The sequence below is a fragment of the Simochromis diagramma genome, unplaced genomic scaffold (genome assembly GCF_900408965.1).
Source record: "Simochromis diagramma unplaced genomic scaffold, fSimDia1.1 OVJJ01000361.1, whole genome shotgun sequence".
Classification (NCBI taxonomy): Eukaryota; Metazoa; Chordata; class Actinopteri; order Cichliformes; family Cichlidae; genus Simochromis; species Simochromis diagramma.
The window spans coordinates 16,198,418-16,224,838 of record NW_024386860.1 but is presented as its reverse complement, the minus strand read 5'-3'; the positions used below and the strand labels follow the sequence as shown (position 1 = coordinate 16,224,838).

Here is a 26,421-nt window from a genome sequence, read left to right as displayed (position 1 = left end):
AAGGTAGACAACGTTCTCCATAGATGCAATAATGATATAGTCTTAATCAAATATTAATTTGGGAAAGTTGCCTGTCTTACTTATGATAATTTTATGATTAGACAATCCGATTTCAGGTCCAACAAGTGGGGTTTGCTCTGACAACAAGTCTGGACCACTTGAGAAAAACTACCCATAGATTTTTACTGCCACAAATTGTCTTGTGGTTCTTGCATGAGGCCCATTGTCTGTAGAGAGCAACAATAAAAGACCTAGACTCACGAGCGTTAAATCTTTTACTTCCCTATCAAAGTATCACAGACATGCTGTGCAGGTAAACATCAACCCGCTGTGTTCAATTTACTTATCACATTACCTGATTTGTGGTTTTTCAAAACAGCATTTTGGGTCCTCCCACCATCGACATTACCTTGTGCAGCTTTAATATTTTGCTTGTAGAAGCCACTAAATTGTTCAACACAGACACACACAGACACGAGGATGGAGTTCACACAGAGAAATGAAGCGGTGCGCTCTTATTGAAAACACACAACAACGAGAGACGGGGAGGAGAGAGAGAGACACACAGACAGAGGGATCATCCTTTTTTCTTCCTCTACCGCATCCCTTTCTCTCCCCTCACCTTGTTGGGCTTGACAGCTCTCTGCAGGTTCTCGATCCATTTGTCTCTCTCTGCAGCTGAGCGACACGCAAAGCACTTGGTTCCCGATGCCGTAGTCACCTGAGGTTAGCCAATGGTAAATTCAACAACCACAGCCATTAGTCACTATGGAGACTGCAACTAAAGCGCCAAAATAATGACTTGTATTCACTCTCAACCTCTGTCATGTTCCACTAATGAACAGGTGATGGAAAAGCTGAGAGGACTTAGGCTCATTTAAATGTCCTTATTTTCATTTTCACATTTAAAAAGAAAAGAAAAAAAGCAATCCTATTTGCATTGCACATCACTTTCACTTGTCAGGGTGGAAACAACAGTTTTAGTGTCATTTACTGCTCTGTACACTCTGTGGTTGTGTGCGAGTGTGCCGTGGGCTCTCCGCTGAGCAGCTCAGTTCTCACCTCAAAGCAGTACTCCTGTCCCAGGATGCTCGAGTGCACAGGTTTGATGATAGCGTCCTCGTCCAGAGTGAGGTCCAGGGCCTCAGCGGCACTGCTGGGAGAAAGCAGGGACTCATGGGAGTGGGACTCTTTGAAGCTCTGCATCAAACGGGTCCTGGGAGAGCGAGAGTCGTGAGAGTGAGGAGAGTGAGGAGGCTCTTTTATTAAAGGTCGCTTAGACTTCAGTGTTCAAGGAACTACAGGTGATTTCTTTTTGTATGCTAATTCTCCAAATGTGTTGCTTCACATTTTCATCTTTATCTTGCATACTGAAAAACAGCCAAACGAGTGCTGCACAACATACTGATAATTCTGGTAATAAGCAGCTTATCAACACATTCATCCATTCTCTTAATCATTTATCAGGGTCACAGGGGGACTGGGGCTTATCCCAGCTGTTATTGGACGAGAGATGGCGCACACCCTGTACAGGTCATCAGCCTGTTGCAGGGCTACCACACAGAGACAGACAATCATTCACGCTCATCTGTGGCCAATTTAGAATCACAAATTAACCTAACACGTCCTTGGTATGTGGAAGGAAATCAGGGTACCCCAAAAGAAGCCATGCAAACATGAAAACTCCACACAGAAAGGTCTCCTTTTCTGTGGTCCTGGCTAGCTGGGGTCCTCCTGTGTGGAGTTTGCATTGTCTCCCTGTACCTGGGTGGGTTCTCTCTAAACCTCCTCCCATATATATGTTTGCCAGGTTACTGATAGGCTGGTTAGATAACTGAGTACCCAAAGCATTTTTGTACAACTTGCCTCATTCTCCCATTCATACATTACTTATTCTATGTAAGTGCTTCCTGTCTAACATTCATATTCTGATGGATGCATCAGAGACTGGAGCAGACAGGGATTAGTAGGGGACTTGCTCTACCTTCTGAGCGAGCCCATTTGTGTGCTAGCCCTGAGACAGGTATGTACCCCACCTCTGCCCCACTAATAGCTGGGACAGGCACCAGCCCCACCCAACTGCTTATCAGCAGATCATTTACAAATATATATCAAATATATATCATCATGCTATGGTTTACATATACAGGTGGCCACTTTAACATTTTTCTTACACAGCATAATTATAAGAATAGGATATTTTTGATACGCCTCTCAACACTGATCTACTGTGGCACCTACACATAACAGCTAACCTAGCAAAAAAACAACAATTTTAAATTGTTTATTTAGGCACTTTGTTACTATCAGCCTGTCTCAAAAGGACATAATCTGTTCCCAAGAGTTGGTAGTTCGTCTTGTAAATGGAAGGTTGCCGGTTCGAGCCCCTGGTTCGGACCATCTCTGTCATCGTGTCCTTGGGCAAGACACTTCACCCGTTGCCTACTGGTGGTGGTCAGAGGGCCCGGTGGCGCCAGTGTTCGGCAGCCTCGCCTCTGTCAGTGCGCCCCAGGGCAGCTGTGGCTACAATGTAGCTGCCATCACCAGTGTGTGAATGACTGACTGTAGTGTAAAGCCATACAAATACAGGCCATTTACCATTTCTTTAGTTGAGCCTCTAAAAGATGCCAACACAGTTTGACAGAAATAAAACTGTATTTTTGCACCAACAAGGTGATTCCCAAAAAGGTAATAATTTAAAAGCAAGACTCAAGACTTTTGCACAGTGCTGTAAATAGATGCTTAAGTGAGCAACTACACACGACCAAGCTTAAATGGTTTTCTTTACAGCTGCATTTATGGCATTTATCCAAAACATTTTAAATAACCAATTAAACAATTCTTAATAAATCATTAATCCTGACACACATGTGCTCACAGCCCACACTAACAAGCAAAGGAGGTCTGTGCTAAAGCCCATTCATCATCACCTACTCCCACCCACACACACATGTAGAGAAGCAGGTAAAATCACAGACCAACTCAGGAAACAGCCACACAGCCACTGAAACAAACACACGATGGCACAGTGAGTCTAACCAGATAGCCAGGACAGATGGTCAGGTGTGATGAAGCCCTTCAGAGAAGAAAGGGGGACGGTAGATTAGGAAAAAGGAAAGATAGAAAAGAAGCTGTATATCCTGCGCTCTGCGTCCGGTTCTTGGCTTCTCCCCTGTTTGGGCTCAAACTGTTTTTGTCTATGTTCAATCATAACGTTCCACAACAGAGCAGTGATTGCATGTACGGGACTGAGGGGGAGAGAAACATAGAGAGTGAGGGAGAGATAAAAATAGACCCAAAGGAATGAGTCAGATTGAGGGTACCATAGAAGAGACGAGAGAAAGAGTGGGGGAGGTCAGGAGAGGATGTGAGAGAAGGAAAGACTGAGAGAGAAAGGGCTGAGGCCTCAGGGATGGAGGGAGAAGACCTCTCAGTGGAAATCATGTTGATTATGTAAACAGTGGATCCTTTGGAGAGGAAGAAAGTGAGAGTATGGATTAGAGGAATGAAAGAGAAAGGGAAAGGAGGAAGCGCAAGGGTCGGGATGGATGAAGGGATTGAGATGAGAGGAGGAGTGATGGAGGTAAAAAGGAGGTCTATGCAAGGTCTCAGTGGACAGACATAAAAGACGAAACACACACACACATGCATGCAGACACCTTGCAAATAGTCAGTGCATCACAACTGATGAACTACACACCTGGAAAAAAAAACTCAGGGATGAAAGACTAGGAACAAGGATACTGACATTGGGAAGGTGAGCTGAGCTTTGCTGTAGTGATCTAAAAGAGAACAAACCTGACAACAACCACTTTGCAAAGAAAAGCAACTGAACTGAAGCCACTTCTCAATTTCAAATACTAATTAAGCTCAAGACCCACTTCACTGAATTTGCTGCTTTTGTCTTTTATTAAACTGAACATGAAACAAAATGATTGTTGATCAATAAGGTTAGACAGACAGTGGCAAAATACAAACTGAAGGCTAACAGTCAAACTGGGTTGTTTGACTCATAATTACTTATTAGCAATAAAACTTAAGCCTAAGCAACGGCTCTATTTTTTCTTCCAGGTAAGCCTCCCATTTCTATGAAACAACATTTAATATGTATTTATTGGTTTATTTTTCTAATTCTTAAGAGCAGGAAGGCAAGTATTCTAAAGAGAAGTGCTTCTTTACAGACATTATATAGACATACACTAGATGCTTCATTGATTACTGCTATTTAAAGATGCATCAGCATATTGCAACTGCCATATTTTTACAGGGTCTTCTAATGTGTGTAACTCTATGCACTTGCCAGTTAAATATAGTCATAACTCAGTGAAGTTTGCACAGATATTCTGTGGAGTTTTGGCTTGTTACATATGCTACAACTGCATTTATTCTTGTTTAAGTTTAAAAATGCAAATTTTCATAACACAACACTTATCTTGTGTTGACTGTAATCACAACAGTCCAGTAATATTGTGTTAAAAAATGTTCTACTACTCTGCAGCTGCTTTTTGTGATGGTCTACTATTAAAAAAAATAGTGTAAACAGTAAAAACTGAAAGGACTGCTCTTATAATTTTTGTAAATGTTGCTGTCCAGTCTTGCCAAGTTTTGATTTGAACTTAAAGCTACAGATGAGCCATGTAACTGCTTCTCCTCAGTGCTGATGTCCATGCTTAAACACAAAAATAGGTGAGTCTGGACAAGGGTTTACAACACTTAATGCTACTGCAACTACAAAATCAGCTACAAACTTACCAGTTATTGCACATTTTGCTTCTCACTCCTGATATATATGTAATAAATAAGTACTTAAGTAAATGCAGTAATAGGTAAAAACTGTAAAATACTGTAAAACAACCTTTCAACAGAAGTGTTTGTCCTTTTCTAGAAACATTTCTTTCATTAAAACTTAAACTGAAAGAAAATCCTTGTATTTTACGCAGGGCTGGATCAGAATCCACAGTCAGACCAGCACCCACCCCAGAGTAGCATCTACATGCATATATGTACAGACAATTCTGAAAACATTTAGGGTAGATGTTGGCACAAGTAATGTGGGGTCATGTCAGCGTCTATTGCATCTTAACAGAGAACTTAATGATAGTTCTACAGAAAAAGGCAGCATGTCTCCAAAGATATTAGATTAAATCATTGGGAGGTACAATGTTTGAGATAAAATTTCATGCTATTTAAGAACTGCGATATTCTAGTGTGAAACAAAGAGACATCCCTTGTGCTACATCATGAATATTACTAATAAAAAAGTTTACAGGGTGTGGCTTCGGTAGTGCAAAGACTTCTTTTCTGTTTCCTGTTTTTGATGTTGAATACATTTGTGTTTATAATTCTTTGGCAGACAAAAAAGCTATCTCATTACATTATTTAGGCTAAAGATACGCTAATGATGAAAACCTCCACAATTTGAAACCTCAAATATATTAAACAGCTTTAAGAAAAACAAACAAACAAACAAAAAAAACAACGTTATTTTTCTGCAAGACAGAGTACCCTCTGCGACTACACAGAGTAATCCTATGGGGTACTTACGGTGAAAAATCTGAATGGACTGAAAGATCTGTTAAGTTTGGCTTATTAGTGGGAAGAATACGAAAATTATGTGCAAATATGTGCATTGTTGCAGCTTTTAGAGCCTGTTTGGGAGCTCAGATGCATATTTATGCCTGCATGAAATCCAATCCATGCTGAAAAAAAAAAGGCAAGCCCTCCTTGGATAAACAAACGTAAAAAAAAAAAAAGGAATACAAATGAACAAAGCTGCAGATGTTCACCAGCACCCCTGACAGAAAACACTCAGAGCAAACCAGGAGCTGTGAAAGACGATGGATCAGCCACGAGGGCCTTGGCAAACAACCACGACTTCACATCGCTCTTGACTTTTTTGTCCGTTCAGTCTTCTCAAGTCAGCCGGGGATAATAGACATCCACAAGCTTCCCAAATGAATAAATCATGTGGAAACACACCTTGGCAGACACCTGGCTCTGCAAAGGTGTTAGCACTCTCCTGAGTGTGCTCTTGCCCTCTGTTTGGATTATACAACTGACCTTCACGTTTGAAGTTTAAGTTTGCCCTGGGTCTAACTGTCCAGTGGAAGAATACAGAAAAAGTGAATGGACCAAATGAATGCTGAATCAGTCAGTTCATAGATGGTCATTCATTTTCTGTAAGTATTTCGATTTACTGTTCACTGGGGATGGATTTTAAATATTCAAAGAGTCTGTCATAATTAAAATCAAATGGTTTTGTAGATGCATTTTCTCTTGTTTTTATTGATGGCAGGTACTAGATAATGATACTAAATACTGCCAGAAGGTGGCATTAATGAAACGGGGAGTTTAAAAACATGTAAAACAGAGGAACACTTGACAAAATACCAGATGCTGGTTTTTAAAAACTTGCAGCACAGTAAGAGGAGATGATACTGTAAGCAAGAACTGGAGAAATGTGACAATGAAATTCACAGCTGCTAGAAAAGAGAGGAGGGTGAGTCCTGGGTGCAATCTTTGAGAACATTCGAATAGTTCCTGCTGAATACTGAACAGTATTTTTGCTCAACTCAGTTGTGCACATCAGGCTTTTCAGTTAAAAAAATGCTGCTTGTCTCCATTTTATGTTGGCACTGAAATGTTTTTGGGATATTGTTTTGCTTTTGGACAAAACAAGCTAGAAGATGTCTGTCACAGTGGACCTTAGACATCTCCGAGAAGAAAGCAGAGCTTAATCTACGAAATTATCAGCGGTTATCATTAATGAAAATACAGAAATAGGTTGCAGCCCTCAGCTAAATGCTTTGGATCCTTGCTGTTTACAGGCTGCTTGAAATTAGGCTCCAAACCTTGCACAGTTCCTCATTTATGTTTCTCATATTTGACAAACTAAAAAAATCTGAAGATTTTTGCACTCGAACTTCGGTCATGCAACTCCTGTGTTACTGTGTCTGAAGAATTCCAGCACTGCTGCAACTATGTAGATGATACAGAGGAGGTATAATTAAGCAAATCTCCCACTGACTCATTATGGTCTGTACAGCCGCCATATGGCTGTCTGCTGGTTGCTATGGTGAAGCGGGGGATGTTTTTTCATCGGCTCAGCAGAGAAATAGTGAGTGCTGAGTGCAAGCGACAATGCAGTGAGAGAGTAAAATAAACTTAGGACTGTAATAGACATATAAAGGATTACAGAGACGGAGATTAGGCCATACACAGAGAAAGCTGATGCCAAGATACAGATAGAAAGCCAGAGACTGAGCTACTGATAGTGATAGATAAAAAGATTAATAGAGGCAGAGATGACAAGATGGAAAAGAATCAAAAGATGAGATAAAAGACGATAAAGATAGAAATCCATGGAAGCATGCTGATATAGATAGACCCTAATAAATAAATAAATAAATAAAATCTCCCCTTCTAGGCCATCTCTGTGGGTAGAGGTGGCATTGCTTTCACACCAGGCTCCTATTTCTAGAGCGCTCCTTGGAACCACAGAGACCCAATAACTTTTGAGCAACTGGATCTGCTCTGGTAAGCCAAAACACTGACCCTTTAAATTGAATTTATTTTAGGGGATTAAGCGGCAGAGAGTGAAGTATAGCACGGATGTGTGATGAGACTTTTGTGCTGTATGGTTTAAAAAAGGTTTTCAAAAAACCCTGTGTGAGTCGTTAGCAGCAAATGCTCTCTGTCCGCAGCTTCAGGATGTCACAACAGAACTATGAGCTGACAAACTGGGTATGGTGGCAACATTTAGGGTATACAACCTCATGATACAACCTCATGAATGCTGAAAAGAAAACTGACAAGCAGACTTGGTTTTGATGCACTGCCTTTAGGCTAGGACACTGCAGACTTGTCCACTCAGTACTGCTGTTTTGACTGAAACTGAGGGATGTAGCACGCTCATACAGTAGTGACTTGACAATAACAAGGTAGCCCTGCCCTAAAACTTACCATGCTTTTCCCATCTTTTTCAAAGATCACAGAACCAAAAGGGGCCATTTCCCTTTGATTTCTACACAACCAGACTTTTTTGCAACCACAGGAGACACCCACTGCTGGCTATTAGTAAGAATGTACTTCTGGAACAGCTTTTTTCATCAGTCACAACCATCCAGAGACTAAGATCTTGTCACCAGTCGACATGAAAGCTCAGTTTGACACACAAGTTGATATTTTCTCTCTGTGGCAGTTTGAGAGGCACGATGAGACAGATCTACAGATGCAGTGCTCAACATTTTCCAAAGAATAATATGCTATAATCTTGCATTTAAGATGATATATCTTGAGATTCTAGTAAACACACGTCCTTTCTAAGCCAAAATCTAATGTGCATTTTTGCCAGACTGACAGAGATTCTCAGTCAGTGTGCAACATGGTCACTAACTGTGCTATCACTGATTATGTAAAAGTAGATACAAAAACAAATAGTGATGTCATGATGGCATCCAAAAAGACAAACAGAATTCATGCATCTGTAAATGCAACAGCAAAATGCAGGACCAAACACAGCCTGTCAGTCCACAAACATCGCATGAAAACGCTCACACACGCTGACTCACTAACCTGTCTTGGTCGGCACTGCGGAAGCGGGGGAGGATCATGTGGCGGAAACTGCTAGTTCGGTCCAGTTTGGGCTGACTCTTGGCCCTCTTGATTGAGCCCTTCAACCTTCTACTGAGGAAACTCTGGAGCGTGGCGGAGGAGGAGAGCGACGACGAAGGCAGACAGATGGAGTGGGAGAGGGAGGAGGAAGTGTGTGGCGCGAAGTTACAGAGACAAAGAAGTGGTTGCCGTGAATCGGAAAAGATGAGAGATTGAGCGGTGATGAGAGGTCGATGTGGTTGGATAGGACAGGAAAGTATGGTATGAATGCGGATGATTTCCGTCATGTCAGCATGGTTTATAACAGATGTATTTGTGTGACGGCAAAATCAAATCGAGAGACAAACACAAATGAAAGACACGATGCATGATGGGGAGAGCACAAGGTACATTTATTATCAACGAGGAATCAACTTGCTACAGAAAATTGCAATGTTGTAACAGATCCTGTGGTGGGCAGTGGTGAACCATTCAGTCCATAAGAACAGCAGAGTCTCACAGTTTGTCCTAAATGAGCTTCCTGGCACGATACAATCAAATATCAGAGAACTGGAACGAGGAATTGTTCATTGATAAGTGTTCGGTACATATTTTACATTTCATTTACAATTATTTTTTGTCTTTCTGGCTGGAAGTGGTTCCATTTTTTGTATATCAGCATAACACTTAAAAACCACCACCCACCAGATTTTGTATCAACAAACTGCATACTGAACCCAGGATCAGAATCTCGTCTACAAGGAGTGTGAGTGTGCAGTTTCCTGTCAATGTGATGGTCATAGAACTAAAAAAAGATGGGACTTTACTTAAGCTTAAAGAAAATGAAGACATCATAGAACTAACAGCAAAATCATTTTACAAATAATAATCTGTTTCAAACCTTTTGAAAACAAAATATATGTTTTCTCTGTTTTTAAACCATATATTGTAAATAAACTGTTTTTGGTCGAGACTGTTGGTAACGCAAACAAGCTAGTGAATGAAGTCACCTTGGACGATTATATCACTTTTTAAAACATTTGTAGACTTCCTGATTTCACACCCTGTGTTTGCAGACCTCAGATGTTAACGTTACACTCATTCCTGTAATAGTAAATTTAAATGTCCCCAAATATGCATGAAATATCATTACATGCTTTTTCTTCCACTGTCCCCTGAAGACGCTTTGCCCATTCAGCTTTTAGGTGCATCCTGAAGTGCTATCATTTATATACCTACAGCATAACGACATTACTCAGCGGGAGAATGACTGGAGGGAAATGACACCTTGTCATGTGGCATGAGTCATATGGCTTTGAAGCCTGTCTTGAGGATGTGACTAAAGACTTGGCTCCATCTGCTGGTTCCAACCTAATAGTCTGCATGACTAAATCTGATTTGATTAGCCGCTCCGTCTGACACGTTAAGTCTCAAAAAGTAGAAAGTCTTTAATTCAAAGAGTGAGAGAAAATCCCGAAAGCACAATAAAGCACAATAAAGAGAGCTAAGAGGAGGCCCGCGCTTTAGCTTCTGTGGCCGTGTTTGCTGTTCTGCACTTTGTTACTGGCTCAGCTTTGGGTTCATTCCAGGTTACTGGTGTCGTTTAGTGTTCCAGCTCATTTGCTGCTGCGCATGTTTAATAGCTGTGTGTAATTAGTTATTAATTTTTTAAAACACTAATTGTCAAACATGAAATGAAATTCTGTCTGAGTTGAAAAATATGCTCAAAATGGCGACTGATGTCTTAGCAGGAGATTTATTCTGATGCTCACTTTAGCGTTAATGCTATTTTACACTTGTTACAGCTTGGGGATGATTGATGCTAAATTATATTAAATTACCCAATTTATCGGTTTTGTTAGTTTCCTGTGCAGCAATAAATGTAATAAGTCCACATTTTCTGCATCTCTAGAACAGATGTGGCAAGTTCAAAGTCAGCATGACCCACGGAGTCATGGAACACAGCAGCATTTAGAGAGAACAAGACAGACTGAACTAAACTGGAATTATCTGTTAAGCAGGCACTTGTCCCCAAGCTAAGTATGTTTTGCCTTAGGTAAGACGTTGCCGTGGGAAAGCATTCTTATACTGCCATTCTGTCACATGCTGCTGGCTTCACAGAGATGCACACAAGGTCTCCCATGGCATCTGTGCCTTGACATGATGGTCAGGGTAATTGTAGATGCAGAGAGGTAATGATCCACTTCTAAAGAGGAACAAAGTTTGGAGGGGAAGCCGGAAAGCTGGAGTGGTGGTGGAACACCAGAAGAGGGTTGTGGCTTGTGTCCCATTTGCAACTCGATTTACTTGCTTTTTACTTTCACTTTCAGATGCTGGTTATTAGTGTTTAGGAAAAAAATGTGGCTTGAGTTAAATATGCTTAACCAGTGTGTTTAAATGTGACAGTAAAAAGGTTCAGGATTTGATGGTTCAGGAGAGAGAATGGTCTGGCCTTCAAGACTGACGCCAGGGATCAAAAGCCTCCTGTAAAGCAGTACTACCAGAGCTTTAATGAAAGACTGTCACGTGCTTGGCTGCACTTCTGATGAGCAGAATTTGTACTGATAAGAATTTGTGCCTATTTTTAAGGGATACAGTAACAGTTCTGCTAGATTTAACTGCAATAATGATTTTTTTCCTCCAGGTTTCAAGTGACTTGCATTAAACAAAGTGTGAGTTAAAAATCAGAATGACCTTTTTTGTCACTGCTGAAAAGTTTTGTTTGAATCTTGTGTTTCCAATATGGCATTTATCCTGTCCCTCAGGACTGCTTATCACATCACATAGGATGAAATATTGATACAACAAACACTCATCTCAGCCACTATGAAAAAATGATGAAATAGAAAAAAACTCTGATCAAGCCCAACTGAGCCTTTACATTTCCTGTAATGGACTATCTTGCTTCTGCAATTTCCAAGTCAGTGGCGGCTATTTTTCATACTGCAGCAGTGAATGGGCAGCAAATAGTTTCCTGTGATGGGAGGAAAACACATCCTGCCGTTCCCAGCTACAGTAACGGTGTGCAAACACCAGCAGAAATAATGGAAAAGGAGATGGGCAACATAGACTGCTGGCACAAACTTAATAAGACACCAGTCAATCCTCTAAGCCCCTTCGCGTTAACATTTGATACCTTGTGATTGAGTTTCTGTTGCCATTAATGAAACAAAAACAGATTATTTGTGCCCGCAGACACAAAATGTTTCGTGTGTCAGCTGCCCGCTTCTTCTCTGACAGACATCGTGTCTGGTTTAAAAAGAGTCACGATGATCCCCGAAATAATAGTGACACAACCTTTTTATGCTGCTCATCTTCATTTGACTTTAATGAATCATAGCAGGCATCTGGTGCATTTTAGCCTATTTACTACGAGTCACATTTGCTTTATATCACATTTGCAATGTTTCAGCTCTTTGAAAAACCAGAGCATTTTCTTCTTATTAGTGGATATAGTCTCAGACCCTTGGTACAGATGACATTTAGACTGAGTAGTGTATTTTATTGCAATCTAGTTTTTAAAAGTATTTAAAAAGCATTCTCTTCTCCTTGATCTCCTTGGCCTTTGCCTGCTGCAGTTTCTGGATTTATTCATTTAATGTTTACTAATTAATAACAGTTTTAGTTTTGTGAACTGCCTTTGTAGGTCGAATGCAATCTGGAATTTAAATGCATTCCTCTCAGTTTTTCTAAAGATAAACAAAGAACTTAAAAGCCCACATAAAATAACAGAAGCCATTATAAAAGCACAAACAGATTAAACATAAATGTAATGCTAAAAATGAAATAACTCATTTAGAATGATTATTAGAAACATGATTCATTTTCTTATTTTTTTTTGTATTGCCTTCTTTTTTTGTATATTTTCATCCATTTATCATCCAGCAGTTTTTTTTTTCCTGCTGGGGAGTCTTGGCTTGTCTCATGCCCTGTAAAATATTCATGAAATTCAATTATTTTATATCCTTAATAATGCTCATGCAAACAAACAAATTAACAAATTGCTGTGCATGTCTTTTAAAATCTGATCTGTACTTAGGCTAATCTCTATTACCGCACAACGATGAAGTAACTTTGACAAACATTAATGCTGATGAATAGGCCCATTAAAGCATTAGTCAGACAATTGATTTTCATATTTTTGCAATAAGAATGGAGAATAATGCCCATCTGGAATGATGTGAATATAAATATAACATTAGACAAAATATATACCTTCAATTTCAAAATACTTAGTTAAAAGCTTTTAAACAAACTGGTGTTAAGCTTTTAAATGTGCGCCTGCTAACAATACCAGCAGCCTAATTGTGTGAACGTGTTTCTTTCATGCACATTCCTAGCTGTCGGGCCAAAAGCCGCCTGTATGAGTGTCGGTGTAGCATGCAAAAATAGCCAGTGTCTCTGCTTCAGCCATGTTTGTGTCACATACCTCAACAGGGGGCAGTGGTGCAATATATGCTCCTCCCGCCACTGGACTCGAACCGGCAGCCCTCCAGTCTCCGCCCCAGTACAAGAAGGGGGGGGAGGAGGAGGAGGCGGCAGGCGAGTGAGGCAGGGTGAAGGACAGGGAGGGGGAGAGGGGCAGCGAGCGGGGCAAGGGGGGCGTGCCGGAACCTTTCTTGAAGCCCTTTTGCTGCTGCGGCTGCTGCTGGCAAAAGGCGAGGGAGGGGGAGACGGCCAGGGAGAGAGGGTAAGGGTGAGGCGGGGTGCCGCTGGCCCGACGGCCACAGGTGTGCGGTGGACCCAGGGCGGGAGGAGGGAGGAGGGACAGCGAGAGGGATGGAGGCAGCGAGCGAGGCCGGGAACAGTGGGGGTTACTCACGGATTGTCGGAAGGGTTGAAGGGGGGCAGTGGGAGGGACCTCCATGCTGGGCTGCTTCCCGGTGGCTATGCTCTTCCGCCGGGCGCGATGATCTGCGAAAAGGAGAGGAGGTCATCGGGTAAGACACTATTATACATCCGTGGAAGGAAAACATCAATGGTAATACGAGGCCAGGACACAAAAATTGCAGTGCAGGACACAGGTAGAGCCAGAGGATGTGGACAAAGTAATGTGGAAATAAACAGCTGCGGGACAGCCGATATTGACATTCTGCCTGAAGGAACCAAAGAATATGAGAGCTCGATAGAGGTCAAAGGTGAGCGAGACAGAAATAAAACCATGCAAGGTCACACCCATTCACCAGCATCACTGCAGATTCTGCCGCTACACAGAAACTCTTATGCACTTTCATCTGTTGAGAGTGTGGGGGCTGACAAAGTGGAGAGATAGATTTTCTGTCTGGTTGTCAGCTGAGGCAAATGTTAACAGTCTGAATGTTGAGGGGAGGAACTGGGAGATGCATGGGTAGAGAGGCGCGAGCATTAAACAAACAAAACACTTATCGACTTCCGTCTCTGAGTCAGTACATAATGCAGCAAATTGTCCAGTAAAGAAATAAAGTTCTGTCCTACACTTGATGGATGATGGAGAGAGTGTGAATGCACACAGAGAGGAGCAAAAACAAAACACAGGAGGCCAACTAACGGATCAAAAAAACAACAACAGAATTTTATTTATAAAATTTACTCAAAAATTCACTGACTGTGAATTTAAAGTATTGCCTACTTTGATCTTTGTGTCTTTCACTTTTGTCCTCCAACCAAATGCTAATTCTATCTCTGTGTCGCTGCACCAAATGTCTGCACTCTCAATGGGACTTCACAGGATATAATTACATATACACAGTTTTAATTAATTGCTTTTTCCTACAAATCAATAAATTGTACATTCATAAGATACATGGAGGATTTTGTTAATTACGTACAAACCCTTTCTTCCAGTGGAAAAAGAAATGATTAAAACCTCATTTTTATTAAGCTTCGTGTGGCTTTCCAAAACTGAGATAATAGTTTACATTTTCAAACAGCTGTTTGTTGGTTTATATGTCAATAGGGCTGCCACAAACGATTATTATGATAGTCGACTAGTCACAGATTATTTTTGCAATTAGTCAACAAATCAGATCATGGACATAAAACGTGCAGCTTATTGCACCAGCAGCATCTGCTCTTATATAACTATCATTAGCTTACAGCTTGAAGTGTTTAAGGTATGTGCTAACTGAACTTTGCAGATTATCTCGGTGGAGTTTAATAAACTTCGCCATCTGCTCCTCGCTGGCTAATACATAGCATGACACTGGAGAAAATTCTCGACCACCTCACACTTGTGTTTAATGAGTTTACTGTTTAACGTTTATTCAGCTGTGTGAAAACTATAACTTTAATCTTAGCCAAACTGATTTACTCAAGAACAAATAAAACACTGAAAAAAGCCAAACAATAATATTTTTAAGTTATCTAAGTGACTTGTATATCATGTTTAACCTGAGTAGCAAAAGACCGCGGGGGGTTTGAAAACGATGTGCTGGGAGTTCGCTGTTCTCGCCGACCTCCCGGTGAGCTATTGAGCTAGTGGCTAACAGACGTTTCCGAAAACGTCGGCGCACTTTTGCAAATATGTGATGTCTTGATAAATCGAGCAGATATTGCCTCGCCTGAAATTATCTTAAAAGTTTATTTTGTGACCAAGAAAGAGTATTATTAAAACTAAGTAGCTGCCGCCATTGTTGGAAAATGGAATTGGTTTGGCCGCGCTATGAATTCTGGGATAGGTTGGGCCACGGACACACCCGACTCTAGGGGAAAAAGAGGACGCATTTATTGGCCGCATTTATTGGACGAGTCTTTGAATTTGGACAGCCTTCGATTGCTGTAATGTAATCGGCCTACAAATGCGGCCTCCGAAGGATGTAGCCCCTGAATTTCGACACAGCTACGATACCGCAGACTGCTTCATCTTCTTCTTTGGCGTTTAACGGCAGCTGGCATCCTTGCGTCTTTCAGGATCTTACTAAGCTTCAAACGACCCATCGACTATTAGTGACTATCAAAATCGTTGACGACTAATAGTCTTCGACGATTTTGATAGTTGATGTAATCGTGACTAGTCGACTAATCGTGGCAGCCCTATAGGCCAATAAAGATTTACAGGAAGAAATCTGCGACACAAGTAAATAAATAAAATCTCTGAAGAGTTAAAGAAGTGACAAGTATCTATATATAATAACGTCAATGAATAAAAGACAGGTGAGAATATTGTAAGGATGTGTAGTACTCACTTATAATTCTGCTTTGAAATTTCTGTGCACTCATTTCTAATTTATACAATTTTGTTTACAACATACCACACAGCTGAATACTGCTGAATACTAGAAAAGTATATTTTTCAGTTGCATGAATGTAGGGAAAAAGCACCATTACAATATGCCAACTAACACATAGCAACTTTTGCTGCTCTAACAGCAGAAACCGGCTAATGATGGTTAGCTAAGTATCTTCATAAACTGTACCACAAGCTAAACCTTTCTAGCAACAGAAAAAAGAATGACTTCCTAACAAATTCAACACAGTTGTAACGACCTTTCTGTGTTCACTAAGGTAGAGGCATGTTAGAGGCACAACAAGACTTGTTGCAATGCTAACATGCTTACCAGTTATCATCTTAGCTTATGCTAATTAACAGTAAACACAAAGTGCAGCAGAGGCTGTCATTAGTTTGGCAAATCTGATGGTGGTACAAAAGGAAAGCAGTCTCACTGTCTGTCTACATATAGGCTAAAACTGGCGTGTACTTTTATCAGCCTTAATAGCTGCCATGTGCCTATTGACAAGTAGCCACTATTTATCTGTTGTGTCACATCAGTTCTTTGCTGAGTAAAAAAATATTGTAAGAAAGAGAAGAAAGACTTATGTGGAAAATAACAACCAGATCAAAACACCACTGATATCAGGACTAGCTGGAGGACAAATTATTTTCAATTTGATATGGCGATGAAGCCAAACAGTAAGGGGCGGGGATTAATCAATATATATTATATTGCCAAAATTATTCACTTACTCATCCAAATCATCACTCTATGACTTCAGGTGTACACAATCAAGCACCTAGTCATGCAGACTGCTTCTACAAACATTTGTGACAGAACGGGTCATTCTCAGGTACCATGACGAGACGCATGGATTTCCTCCCTACTAAATATTCCACAGTCAACTGTTAGAAGTATTATAACAAAGGTGGAACAACAGCAACTCAGACATGAAGTGAAAATAACAGAGCGTGGTCAGCAGATGCTGCACACAGATCCCCAACTTTTTGCAGCCTTAGTCACTATAGGCTTCCAAACTCCAAGTGGCCTTCAGATTAGCCCAAAAACTACATGCAGAGAGCTTCATGGAATGAAGTTTTCATGGCTGAGCAGCTGGATCCAAGCCTTACATGACCAAGTGCAATGCAAAGGATGCAGTGGTATAAAGCTCGCTGCCACTGGACTCTAGAGCAGTGTTCTCTGGAGTGACAAATCATGCTTCTCCATCTGACAGTTAAATGGACAAGTCTGGGTTTGGCGATTGCTAGTTCAGCGGTACTTGTCTGACTGCATTGTGCTAAGTGTAGTTTTGTTTGGTGTGAAAGAACTTTACTGGCCTGCACAGAGTCCTAACCTCAACCCGATAGAATACCTATGGGATGAATTAGAGTGGAGAGTGTGAAGCAGGTGCTGTAGGTGCATAAATCATTTTAGCTCGTTTTTATCTGACATAGAATGAAACTTTCAGGAGATTTGGTAACTCAGGGGACCTTAAGCTGTGCCCACACTGGAAGTGTTTCGCTTTGAAACTGACATCTGGTCACTTGCTGACATTCCAGGCTCTGGTTGCCAAGGTAACCTTCTAGGTCAAGTGTCAATCAACGTGGCAGTCGGTAACCCCTTCAATCGCTTGTCTAGTAGTTAAGGAAGGTTTATTCCAGGTCCCGCCCACTTCCCGTTGGCAGCAGTTATTTCGCCCATAGTTGCTTGAAAAATCTAAAAATGTCAGTTTCAGTGGTTTTTGGTCACCATGGCGCTGCAAATCACTTGCAATATAGACGCAGCTTAAGATTGGTTGGTCGACTCCTGACGATGAAAGTGCAGAGACAGAGATTGCAGATATTATGGTAATATTAGACATTACCATCTGCAGAGCCAAACCACTGAGATGGCTGAAAAAATTTAAATAAAATCCAGAGCCACGGTAAATATGTAGAGTTACCACAAGCTACCGTGTTTCATCATTCTTAGAAAAGGATCACCATACCAAACCTGCTTAAATCATCACTTTTACTATCCCAAAAACTCATCAGGAAGATGCCTATGAAAGCCTACTTTAATCCTGTTTTAATCAGACATTCTTTGTCCAGTTTTTCCCTTTACTTTCAGCACGGCCCTCTGAAAAGACCTGCAACACGCTAAATGTGATGAATGTGATACAGGTAATAAATTGGTTATATGTGTTGAAATTTCTGATATTGTTTTCCTGTATTTCAGCCCATCTCACATCTTTTCACATTGATCATGCTGGTATCTGTGCTCTTTCCTTGCTTTCTCCTTCTCTCAGCCTCTTCTGTCACACTCAGACACACACACGCCTCCTCTCTCCCACGCAGCTATTTTACATAATTCAAATAGTGCATTTACCCTGCTACCTCTCCTCAGCCCTTGATCTTTCTCTCTTTCTTTCACCTCCTTGCACCCTCTTGTTCCCTCCCCTTCAGATATGTGCATCATGTAGATGCCCTCCATTTTCTTCATACTTACCTTTATCTGGATTCCTCTTTTATCCTCATCGGCCCTCTGCTCTCATTCTCTGTCATTTACCTGTCCAAATGGCAATCCTTTCACTGTGAGCCTGCCCCTCTTTCTGCCTGCAGTGTTCTCCTACCCACACAAGGTGGGAAAAATAAATGACCATCACGGAGTTTGTCGGAAAACGCACCAAGATCCCTTTCCCCCCAAAATGTACACCTTCAAAATTTACCACCTGTAGGCTGGATGACAGGCAAGTGGAGGAGTCTTAAATCTGTCACAGAAGAAGAGAAAAATCTACAATAAAATGTGACACTTCTGACAGCTGATCATAATTATATAAAAAGTTATTTTGATGGTTATATAACAGCAAACCTTTTTTCAACTGAATAAAATGAAACTGGAGCTTTTACGGAGACTAAAATGAATGAAAGAAAGTAAAGTTTATTGGTATCTGGTTCTCCTTGATGAATTTAAAGATACTGAAACTATTCCAGGACGTGATCTACTTTAGCTTTCGAGATACTGAATGAGTTCATGAACTTGGAAAGAGTTCTTCAGCTATCTTGTGAAGGAGCCATGGCTCTCTCTCAGTATCACTCACAGTTTCTTAGGTGTTTGTTACTCTGCAAGAGGTGTTAATTATTGGAAATTATCAGGGGTGATGCCCTGTAAATCTGCAAGTTATACTATCAACATTTATGTATCACGACTGCGCCAAACGCAATTAAAAGATCGTAGAACAGGCAGCTTATTGATCCAATTCGGAATTTATCTTTTCCCAAACTAATTAGTGTAACCAGGAGGAGCAGACTGTGCAAATAAGAGAATGGTGATTTAGGATTCAACTGGCAGCAGTATTATGACAGCAAAAACAAAGTTTGGACTGTTTTTGTGGGTTTAGACAGTGAGATCACAAAAACAAGCAGCCTGTGAGTTGGTGTACTATCATAACCCTTAAAGTGTGTGTCTGTGTGTGTGTGTTTTAAGACATTTTGTCCTTTTGGTGCCAGTTTGGAGCCACACAGAGCATGTGTTTTATTACATCCTCCACTGAAGGGTTTTATTCAGGGCAGAAGTCTTTGTCTGCTTTTGGTAGCTGCAGCTGTCATTTTAACCCATGAGAACACCAGTTTTCTATGTTCTAAAGTTTATGTCTTGTGCTTACTGCTGCCTTCCTAGCCAGTGATGTGGATCATCAGTGGAAAAACATCAAGTCTGATCTTGTTTTGTCAGCTGGATCAAATGCACCTTTTTATCTTTTTGCTGGATCACTGTGCACAGATCAACGTCACAGTACATGCAACGGGATAAAACTCTCACATATGCAGTCTTATTTTATAACAATTAGCTAACTGCAAATATGAGTGAGAAAAAGCTGATGAAATCACAGTCCAGAGTTACTCTCAGCTCCGGTAGCGATTGGTGTTAGCAAAGCAAACAGAACAACCAAAAATGATGCCAATGTAGAAGTGCAAAAATCCGTTCCAGAAATGGCCACTTCAAAGGCTACAAAGGCAACCCAATCGCCGTGTAAAATTAAACAACTTTAAGCAAAAATGAGCAGAGAAATAAAAACTGTTAAAATTAACTGATGGGTGGCTGCCATTTCACTTGTTCAGTGTTAATTTGTATTAATAGACACTGTAAAAATGGGATTCTAAGTTTGGGTTAATCTCTGCAAAATCAGTGAGCCAGTATATGACTGAGGACAGCACAAAAACATGCGCACAAACACATGGTTCATGTTGGTTTTTATCTTTTCTCAAAGTTACCGCTCGTGACAGCCATTGTTATTATTAACTAGCTGTACTTGTCAGGTTTTCTTTTTTGTGTGTGTAATATACCACAGAAGTCTAACCAAAATTTATGAGCCGTCTTATTAATGAAATTAACCAACCAGCACTAGTTTTACCCAATTCCCAGCTCTACAGTCTGTCTAAATATTCTTATGTCCATATTCAAAAACAAACAAACCAACAAACACAATGATGGCAGTCAAAATGCCAGAGTAAAGGCTTCAAAAAAGTATGCAACAAATGAATGATGACATGATGACCATGTCAGTTTATTGTTTAGACCATATGTGAGACCATTTCATCTCTTGATGCCTGGTGTGTCTTGCAGCCATATGTGACTAAGGCTCTCTGGTATGATAAGACCTTTTTACCGAACTACTACTGAGACTTGTTCCTATTTTTTACGTTAACTACGATGCTGTGATTTCACATCTTAAACTCTAAACTAGATCTAAATCTTTGTTTTGTTACATACTCAAAAAGTTTAACAAAAGCAAAAAAAAAAAACAAAAAAAACAAAAACATAACCACTTGACAAGTTTAAAGCGGTAATAAGATATGAAATACCTTGCTTTTTATTATTAAAAAAAGATCTCACTCGGAGCACTTCTCATTATATTAGAAACTGCTGAGCAAGAATCCCATGTGCCATGCAAGCATTTACTTTCTATGTCCAAAGAGACTCCGGAGCAGTGTTGCGATTTAAATGCAGTTTGACCTCCAAAACATGATCTTTTTCCAGGCTTTCCCCAGTGTGAGCACTCTGTCTGCTTTTATTCTTATTTATACACACATACAGAAAAAATCTGAAGGGGGAATACTAATCCCTTTCTTGTAATTTGCAGAATTGGTCACAGAGGGCAGATTACAGCTGACTTATAGTACACAGTATATAAATCATGACTGCAATTTAAAGATGCCCTGGTCTGCAACACAATGCCTTAGAGAGGGTATAAGTAGCCAGTTTTAAAGTCCTGCTTGTTCATGTAGCAGGACACTACACTACAAATGGTGGTCATCACATTAGCACACATACATGTATGTCTGCCAGCAAGCCTGCTCTCCAAATACCAAGAGTCCAACTTGCAATAAGTTAATAGCTAAGCAACCAGCATAAGCAAACTAGCTGATGCTAGAGGGGAGATGATCTAGAAACTTGACCCCATGTATTCAATCCTCACAGTTATGCAGCATGAAAGCTTGAGTGTGCAGTTTCTCTGTGCATTACAAAGAAAATGTTAACCCACAGAAACAACAATCCACTGTAAGAGGACAATATTTCATGGTGGGATTGACAAAAGACAAAATTGTCCTGTCATTTATTACTGATGTTTAATAATTTTATGATAATACTGTTAAAAACATGGAACTTACAAAATAGATTATTAAATTGTATATCTTCTTTTTTTTTTTAAACCAACAACTTCAGTATATTTGTAAATCTTTGGCCTTCTGTTAGAGGACTCTTGCAGCATCTTCATGCAAACATCCCAAATTGCTTTTTTACAGAATTGCAGAGCAGAGTGCTGTGAAATTTCTTATAAATATTGTGATTTTTTCACCAATAACAGTTCATTTACTTTGGGCGCATGATCGCACTACCACAGATGGCGTGGGGGCAGTGTCAGCAGTGGAAGAAAGATAAACACCTGTATGATGGATTTTAGCATGAAATGCTATTCTAATTGTTTTGTTTTTAGATACTAATTGTGTCTTATTATTTTAACAGTATATGTCTATACAACAAAAAAGAAGAAAAGAAATAAAACATGCAGTGGGTGCTGATGTCCCCATGTCGACAATAGTGTATATTCTGCTGGTAAAAGTTTGGAAAATGGCTTTGAACTTTCACAAAGAACTAAAAGCTTTCAAGTATTGTGTTCTTAACTGGTATGTGCACATAAAGATGCCAAAAAAAGGGTAAGAAAAATCACTTTGTTATATACAAAATGTTATTATATCTGTGGCCTTTAAAAAGTTCAGCATGCCTGAAGCACAATGTTTTGTGCTTTCAAATGATGCATAGTTTGTCAAATACCTTAGAAAAATCACCACCAGAACTTTTATTCACTCGAGTCCTCTTTTATGTGTTTGGAGCACACAGCTGGACTCACATTCACACCTACGAGGAATTTAGAATCACCAGTTAACCTAACCCCACAAACTGCATGTCTTTGGACTGTCGGAGGAAGCTGGAGCACCCGGAGGCTACCCACGCAAACGTGGACAGAACATGCAAATTACTAGCTGACTGGGTGATATGTTACATGGTGGCATTTGCAGGTGTGCATGTATATGCCAGTCAATCTGGGATTGCTTTTGATTTAAACCAGACAAAGCGGGCAAAAGGAACGTAAATGAATTAGATGGAACAACACGTGAAATAGTGAACAACCTGTAATGCGTGGTTATGTAGAAGAGGCTATATCTACTGTATCATACAATGCTACATCTCTACCTTACTACATTCACTAGTCAAACAAGTCAGTCATCTCCATTAATGTCCCAAACATTGCGTTTAACAGACATCAGTAGCTTCCAGGTCTGAAAATTAGAATGCCTTAGACCTGCATTCTTCACTGTAGTCAGCAGGGCTGCAAATAGAAGAAAACAACCTTTAGAACTGATCAATGATTTAAAGAAACATTTCCCTGATAGGGTTGTGGTTTCATACTTTAGATATAGCCTTTTTAATTATTGTAATATTGAGGTTATTTATCAGGGACATATTTAAGACAGAATAGAAATTACAATAAAAACGAAATACTTTGTAAATACAGTTGACTCGCATATGTGCAAACATTCCAAGTCTCAAAAAACATTAGTACCAAAACTTTATCAGGTACAGTACCAGATTACATTTCTTATTGTTAAAGGTTTATTTTTTAAAAATTTCAGTTAACTAATGATTCTTTTCACATCTAGTTTATTCATTTACTTATTTAGGTTTAATAAACTCTAATGATCAATGCTTAGATTGAAGCCTCAGTTCACAAACCAATGGATGACTTCACGTTTCCATCTTTTATCTACAGTTTCTGTTCTCCACTCCATCTCAACACAACTTGAAGACAGTAGGTACTCCTGTTTGGTGCTACTTAGCAAGTGTGATTTACAAGTTATTACCAAATAAAATTCTCAAGGGAGCTAAACACTAATACTGGCACTAATAGTTACAGATTTACATCATATTTGTTCACATGCTCGACCACAGTCCCAGCAGAAAAGACCATAGGACAAGAACAACTACATGTCCCTGGTATTTGCAGTTTGTGCATCCGTAGGTGGTACAGTCCAAGGAAGCAATTCTGAGGAAAAGTACGACCTGCTGTACATTGCAGAAGTTGCATAGTTGGATACCTCCTATATTTTTACATAGCTCAGGATTTACTCCAAATGCTACATTATCTATCATTTGGTGAGAATGGGTGCAAAGAGATTTTTCATTTTGGAAATTGTCCTCTCCAACCTGAATACAGACCAAAATTCACTTCTCAAAAATAATACACTCTCACTGACCCTTTTTTACTTTCAGCATGCACGGAGTGGAGAAATGTAGGTGGCGGTGCATGCAAAGACTCATTTAGAGTCCGTATATAAATCGATCCACAGACTTTATGCAAATGATGAGGAAGGATGTGAGATGGGAGAGGCTAGCAGAGCGTATTAAGCAGTGATTAATTTAAAACCAAAACAGGTGGCCTGGTCATCGTCTTTCCTGTCATATTAGCACACTTGCATTTTCACCTTATCAGCTGTCTAAATTTATCAAAGCTATTCAGCACAGAGTATTAACAAAAAGCATCGGTGTGGATGAGAAAAGTCTGGATAGGTCCATTTAAATCTGTTTCTCACCATTTGTCACTCTGTTTTCAATCCCAATGAAAGCTCTGTGTTTTGTTGCCAAGGCAACGTTATTTTTTCCTGAAGTACCTTACATTTTAGTTTCAGACATACAGTACTCTACAGCAAAAGCTGAGAACTGAGGAGGTGTTTGGATATTACAGCCACACAAAACACAAAAACGTACACACACACAAATCCATACGTACATAGCAAATACTGTATTAAGCAGCCTGGAAAATCACTCAAAAGCTTCATTAGTTCTGGAATCACTCATGATTAATGCAATGTGCTGTTTGATTAAGAGCAGCCTTGAAATGGAAAGCGTGAAGAAATCTGGAGAACTGTTTTGATTTGCTTGTTGGTCTATTTTAAAATGCTATTATGTAACTGTTGTTGAAAGATAATGTAAAGGCTTGAAAAGCAGGCTTTAAAAAAGCAGGCTGGCTCAGGCATCGTCATGTCACTGGGGGGTCTAGCTGGGGGTCGTGAGGCTGTTGTTAGATGTGCCTGTCTCTGTTATTTAGCTGCTCAATAAATCATCCGTGTGCATAAATAACATCGTTCAAAGTTTCCCACTCTAACTATTACTGTGCTGAAATCTTGGTTTTGAACGGTAGGCCAGATTCATTAGTACTCTAATACATGAAGAAAATAAAAATGGAACACCTTACCTTTTGTGCAATGAATCACACACTATTGAAAGAGCTTACATCTATTTTTTTTTGTAAATGCAACAGAAAAGAAGAACAACAAAGATGAAAGTTTTGTAATCACTCTTCATCTGCCAGTAAGTTCACAAAATGATGATTAATAAGTCTACCGTGTATCAATATGCTGCTCGCTACAAAATGAGCTCTCGGGTGTAAAATATATAGATGTCAGACTACAGACTGTATAAAAAAAGATGGACATAGACAACACGGTAACCCCTTACTTGTGCACTACTGTTTTGAAGTTTCAAGGTTGGCATTTGGCTGCTGCTATTTTGGGGGGTTTTTTGGGAGCCAAGAGTGACCAGAAGGTGAAGTTATCATCTTTCCACCAAGGGAGAGATAGACTGTAAAACTGTGCAGCCTAGCCTAAGTTGAAGAAAAACTCTTAATCTAACTTACATCCATAAATTCGTGCCTTAATCTTAACTATGATGAACGCCATTAGCAGAGGGTAGATCGTGTGTGCGGTTAGTCCAAAGTCCCACTAGCTATGGCATCCAATTTTAAAAAGTTACAGAGTACATTTGAGCGTGACAGTACTTTTACTTGTAACTTGTTTCATTTGCACAAACACAGGACTCAAAGGTAGATACGGCCTTCATACATCTATAGGTTTTCTGTTTCAAAATAAGTCTGTACATGTTATTAGATATGTTTTAAAATTAAGTAAACATTTTTCGTTTACTTACGTTATATAATTTCATCTATTCCATTTCTTCCATTTATCAAATTCAATGTAACAGCTGGACTGGAGCCTAACTTAGCAGACATAGGAAAGGGTACATCCTGGACAGATCACCATTTATTGAAGGACTGGTAATTGTTGTTTCAATATTATTTTTATGTTATCATTATTTAAAGAAGAATTATTAGACATAAGTATTACTTAATAAATCAACATTACATATAAGAGTCACCTAAGGTCCCAATATATTTTACAGGATGGTGAGAATTGTTTTTTTCTCGGCTGTATTGTTAAGGTCACCATCCCCTGAATTAACTAAACAACAAATCATATAGTTTTTCAAATGAATAAATTGGGAGTGATCAAAAATGAACACCAACATCACTAGAACATCTGAGCGGTCCACTTCAGTAATTAAAATTAACAAATGTGACCCCTGCAGTAAGCAGATAGCTAATGGTTATTTTTAACCTCTAATTACACCCAACTTTCCCTCATTGTGGCTCAGTCATGCAAAACTTCAAGCTTTAATACAACTAACATGAATAAATAATACACATTTTAAATTTAACATAATATATGGAGGGGTTCACCGCCTTTCACACTTGTTATGAAGGAGTAATTAGTTATAAAGTTCTTAAAAAAGAATACAGCTTAGTGCAAAAAACAAACATGTTTTTACTGTAAAATTTTTAACATGGGAGTCTATGGGGACTGACTCACTACTGGGGCCAGCCTCAAGTGCCATTGCCAAATACAAATATATGCGATTTAAGAAGTTTTAAAATGCATGAAGTCAATGAGTAATAGTGTTAAAATAATCATGATTATGATTTCTACCATAATCCAGCGGCCCTAGTTACAATGCAGCTCACTTTAAAACCACATTTCTCTCACCGAGAGTACATTACGCTGTGTTAATGAGCTTTGGACATATTTTTGGGCAGAGTCAGGCAAGTGGTTTCTCCCCACAGCCAGCTTGTGCTCCATAGATGTTGTCCAGACGTGAGACTGGTAGTGATCTCTTCAGCTCCCTTTCTTTGCGAAAATATGAATCCTTTAATAATAGATACAAAAATCAGAAAAGTGTTCAGCGTTTTTTGATCATCATATATCAATCA

The 26,421-nt window shown here is 39.7% G+C and overlaps 1 protein-coding gene across 11 annotated transcripts in view; it reads right to left on the bottom strand.

Moving 5' to 3' along the window:
• syngap1b (synaptic Ras GTPase activating protein 1b) overlaps positions 1-26,421 on the bottom strand; it is a 173,387-nt gene that overhangs the window by 37,047 nt on the left and 109,919 nt on the right. For 10 of the 11 annotated variants that reach the window (XM_040030787.1, XM_040030790.1, XM_040030784.1 and 7 more), the window contains 4 exons: positions 13,415-13,506; positions 8,575-8,696; positions 1,063-1,216; positions 623-721 (listed from right to left, as the gene is read on the bottom strand). In XM_040030787.1, coding sequence (XP_039886721.1) covers positions 623-721; positions 1,063-1,216; positions 8,575-8,696; positions 13,415-13,506 — 467 coding nt within the window. The other variant, XM_040030795.1, reaches the window with a different exon arrangement.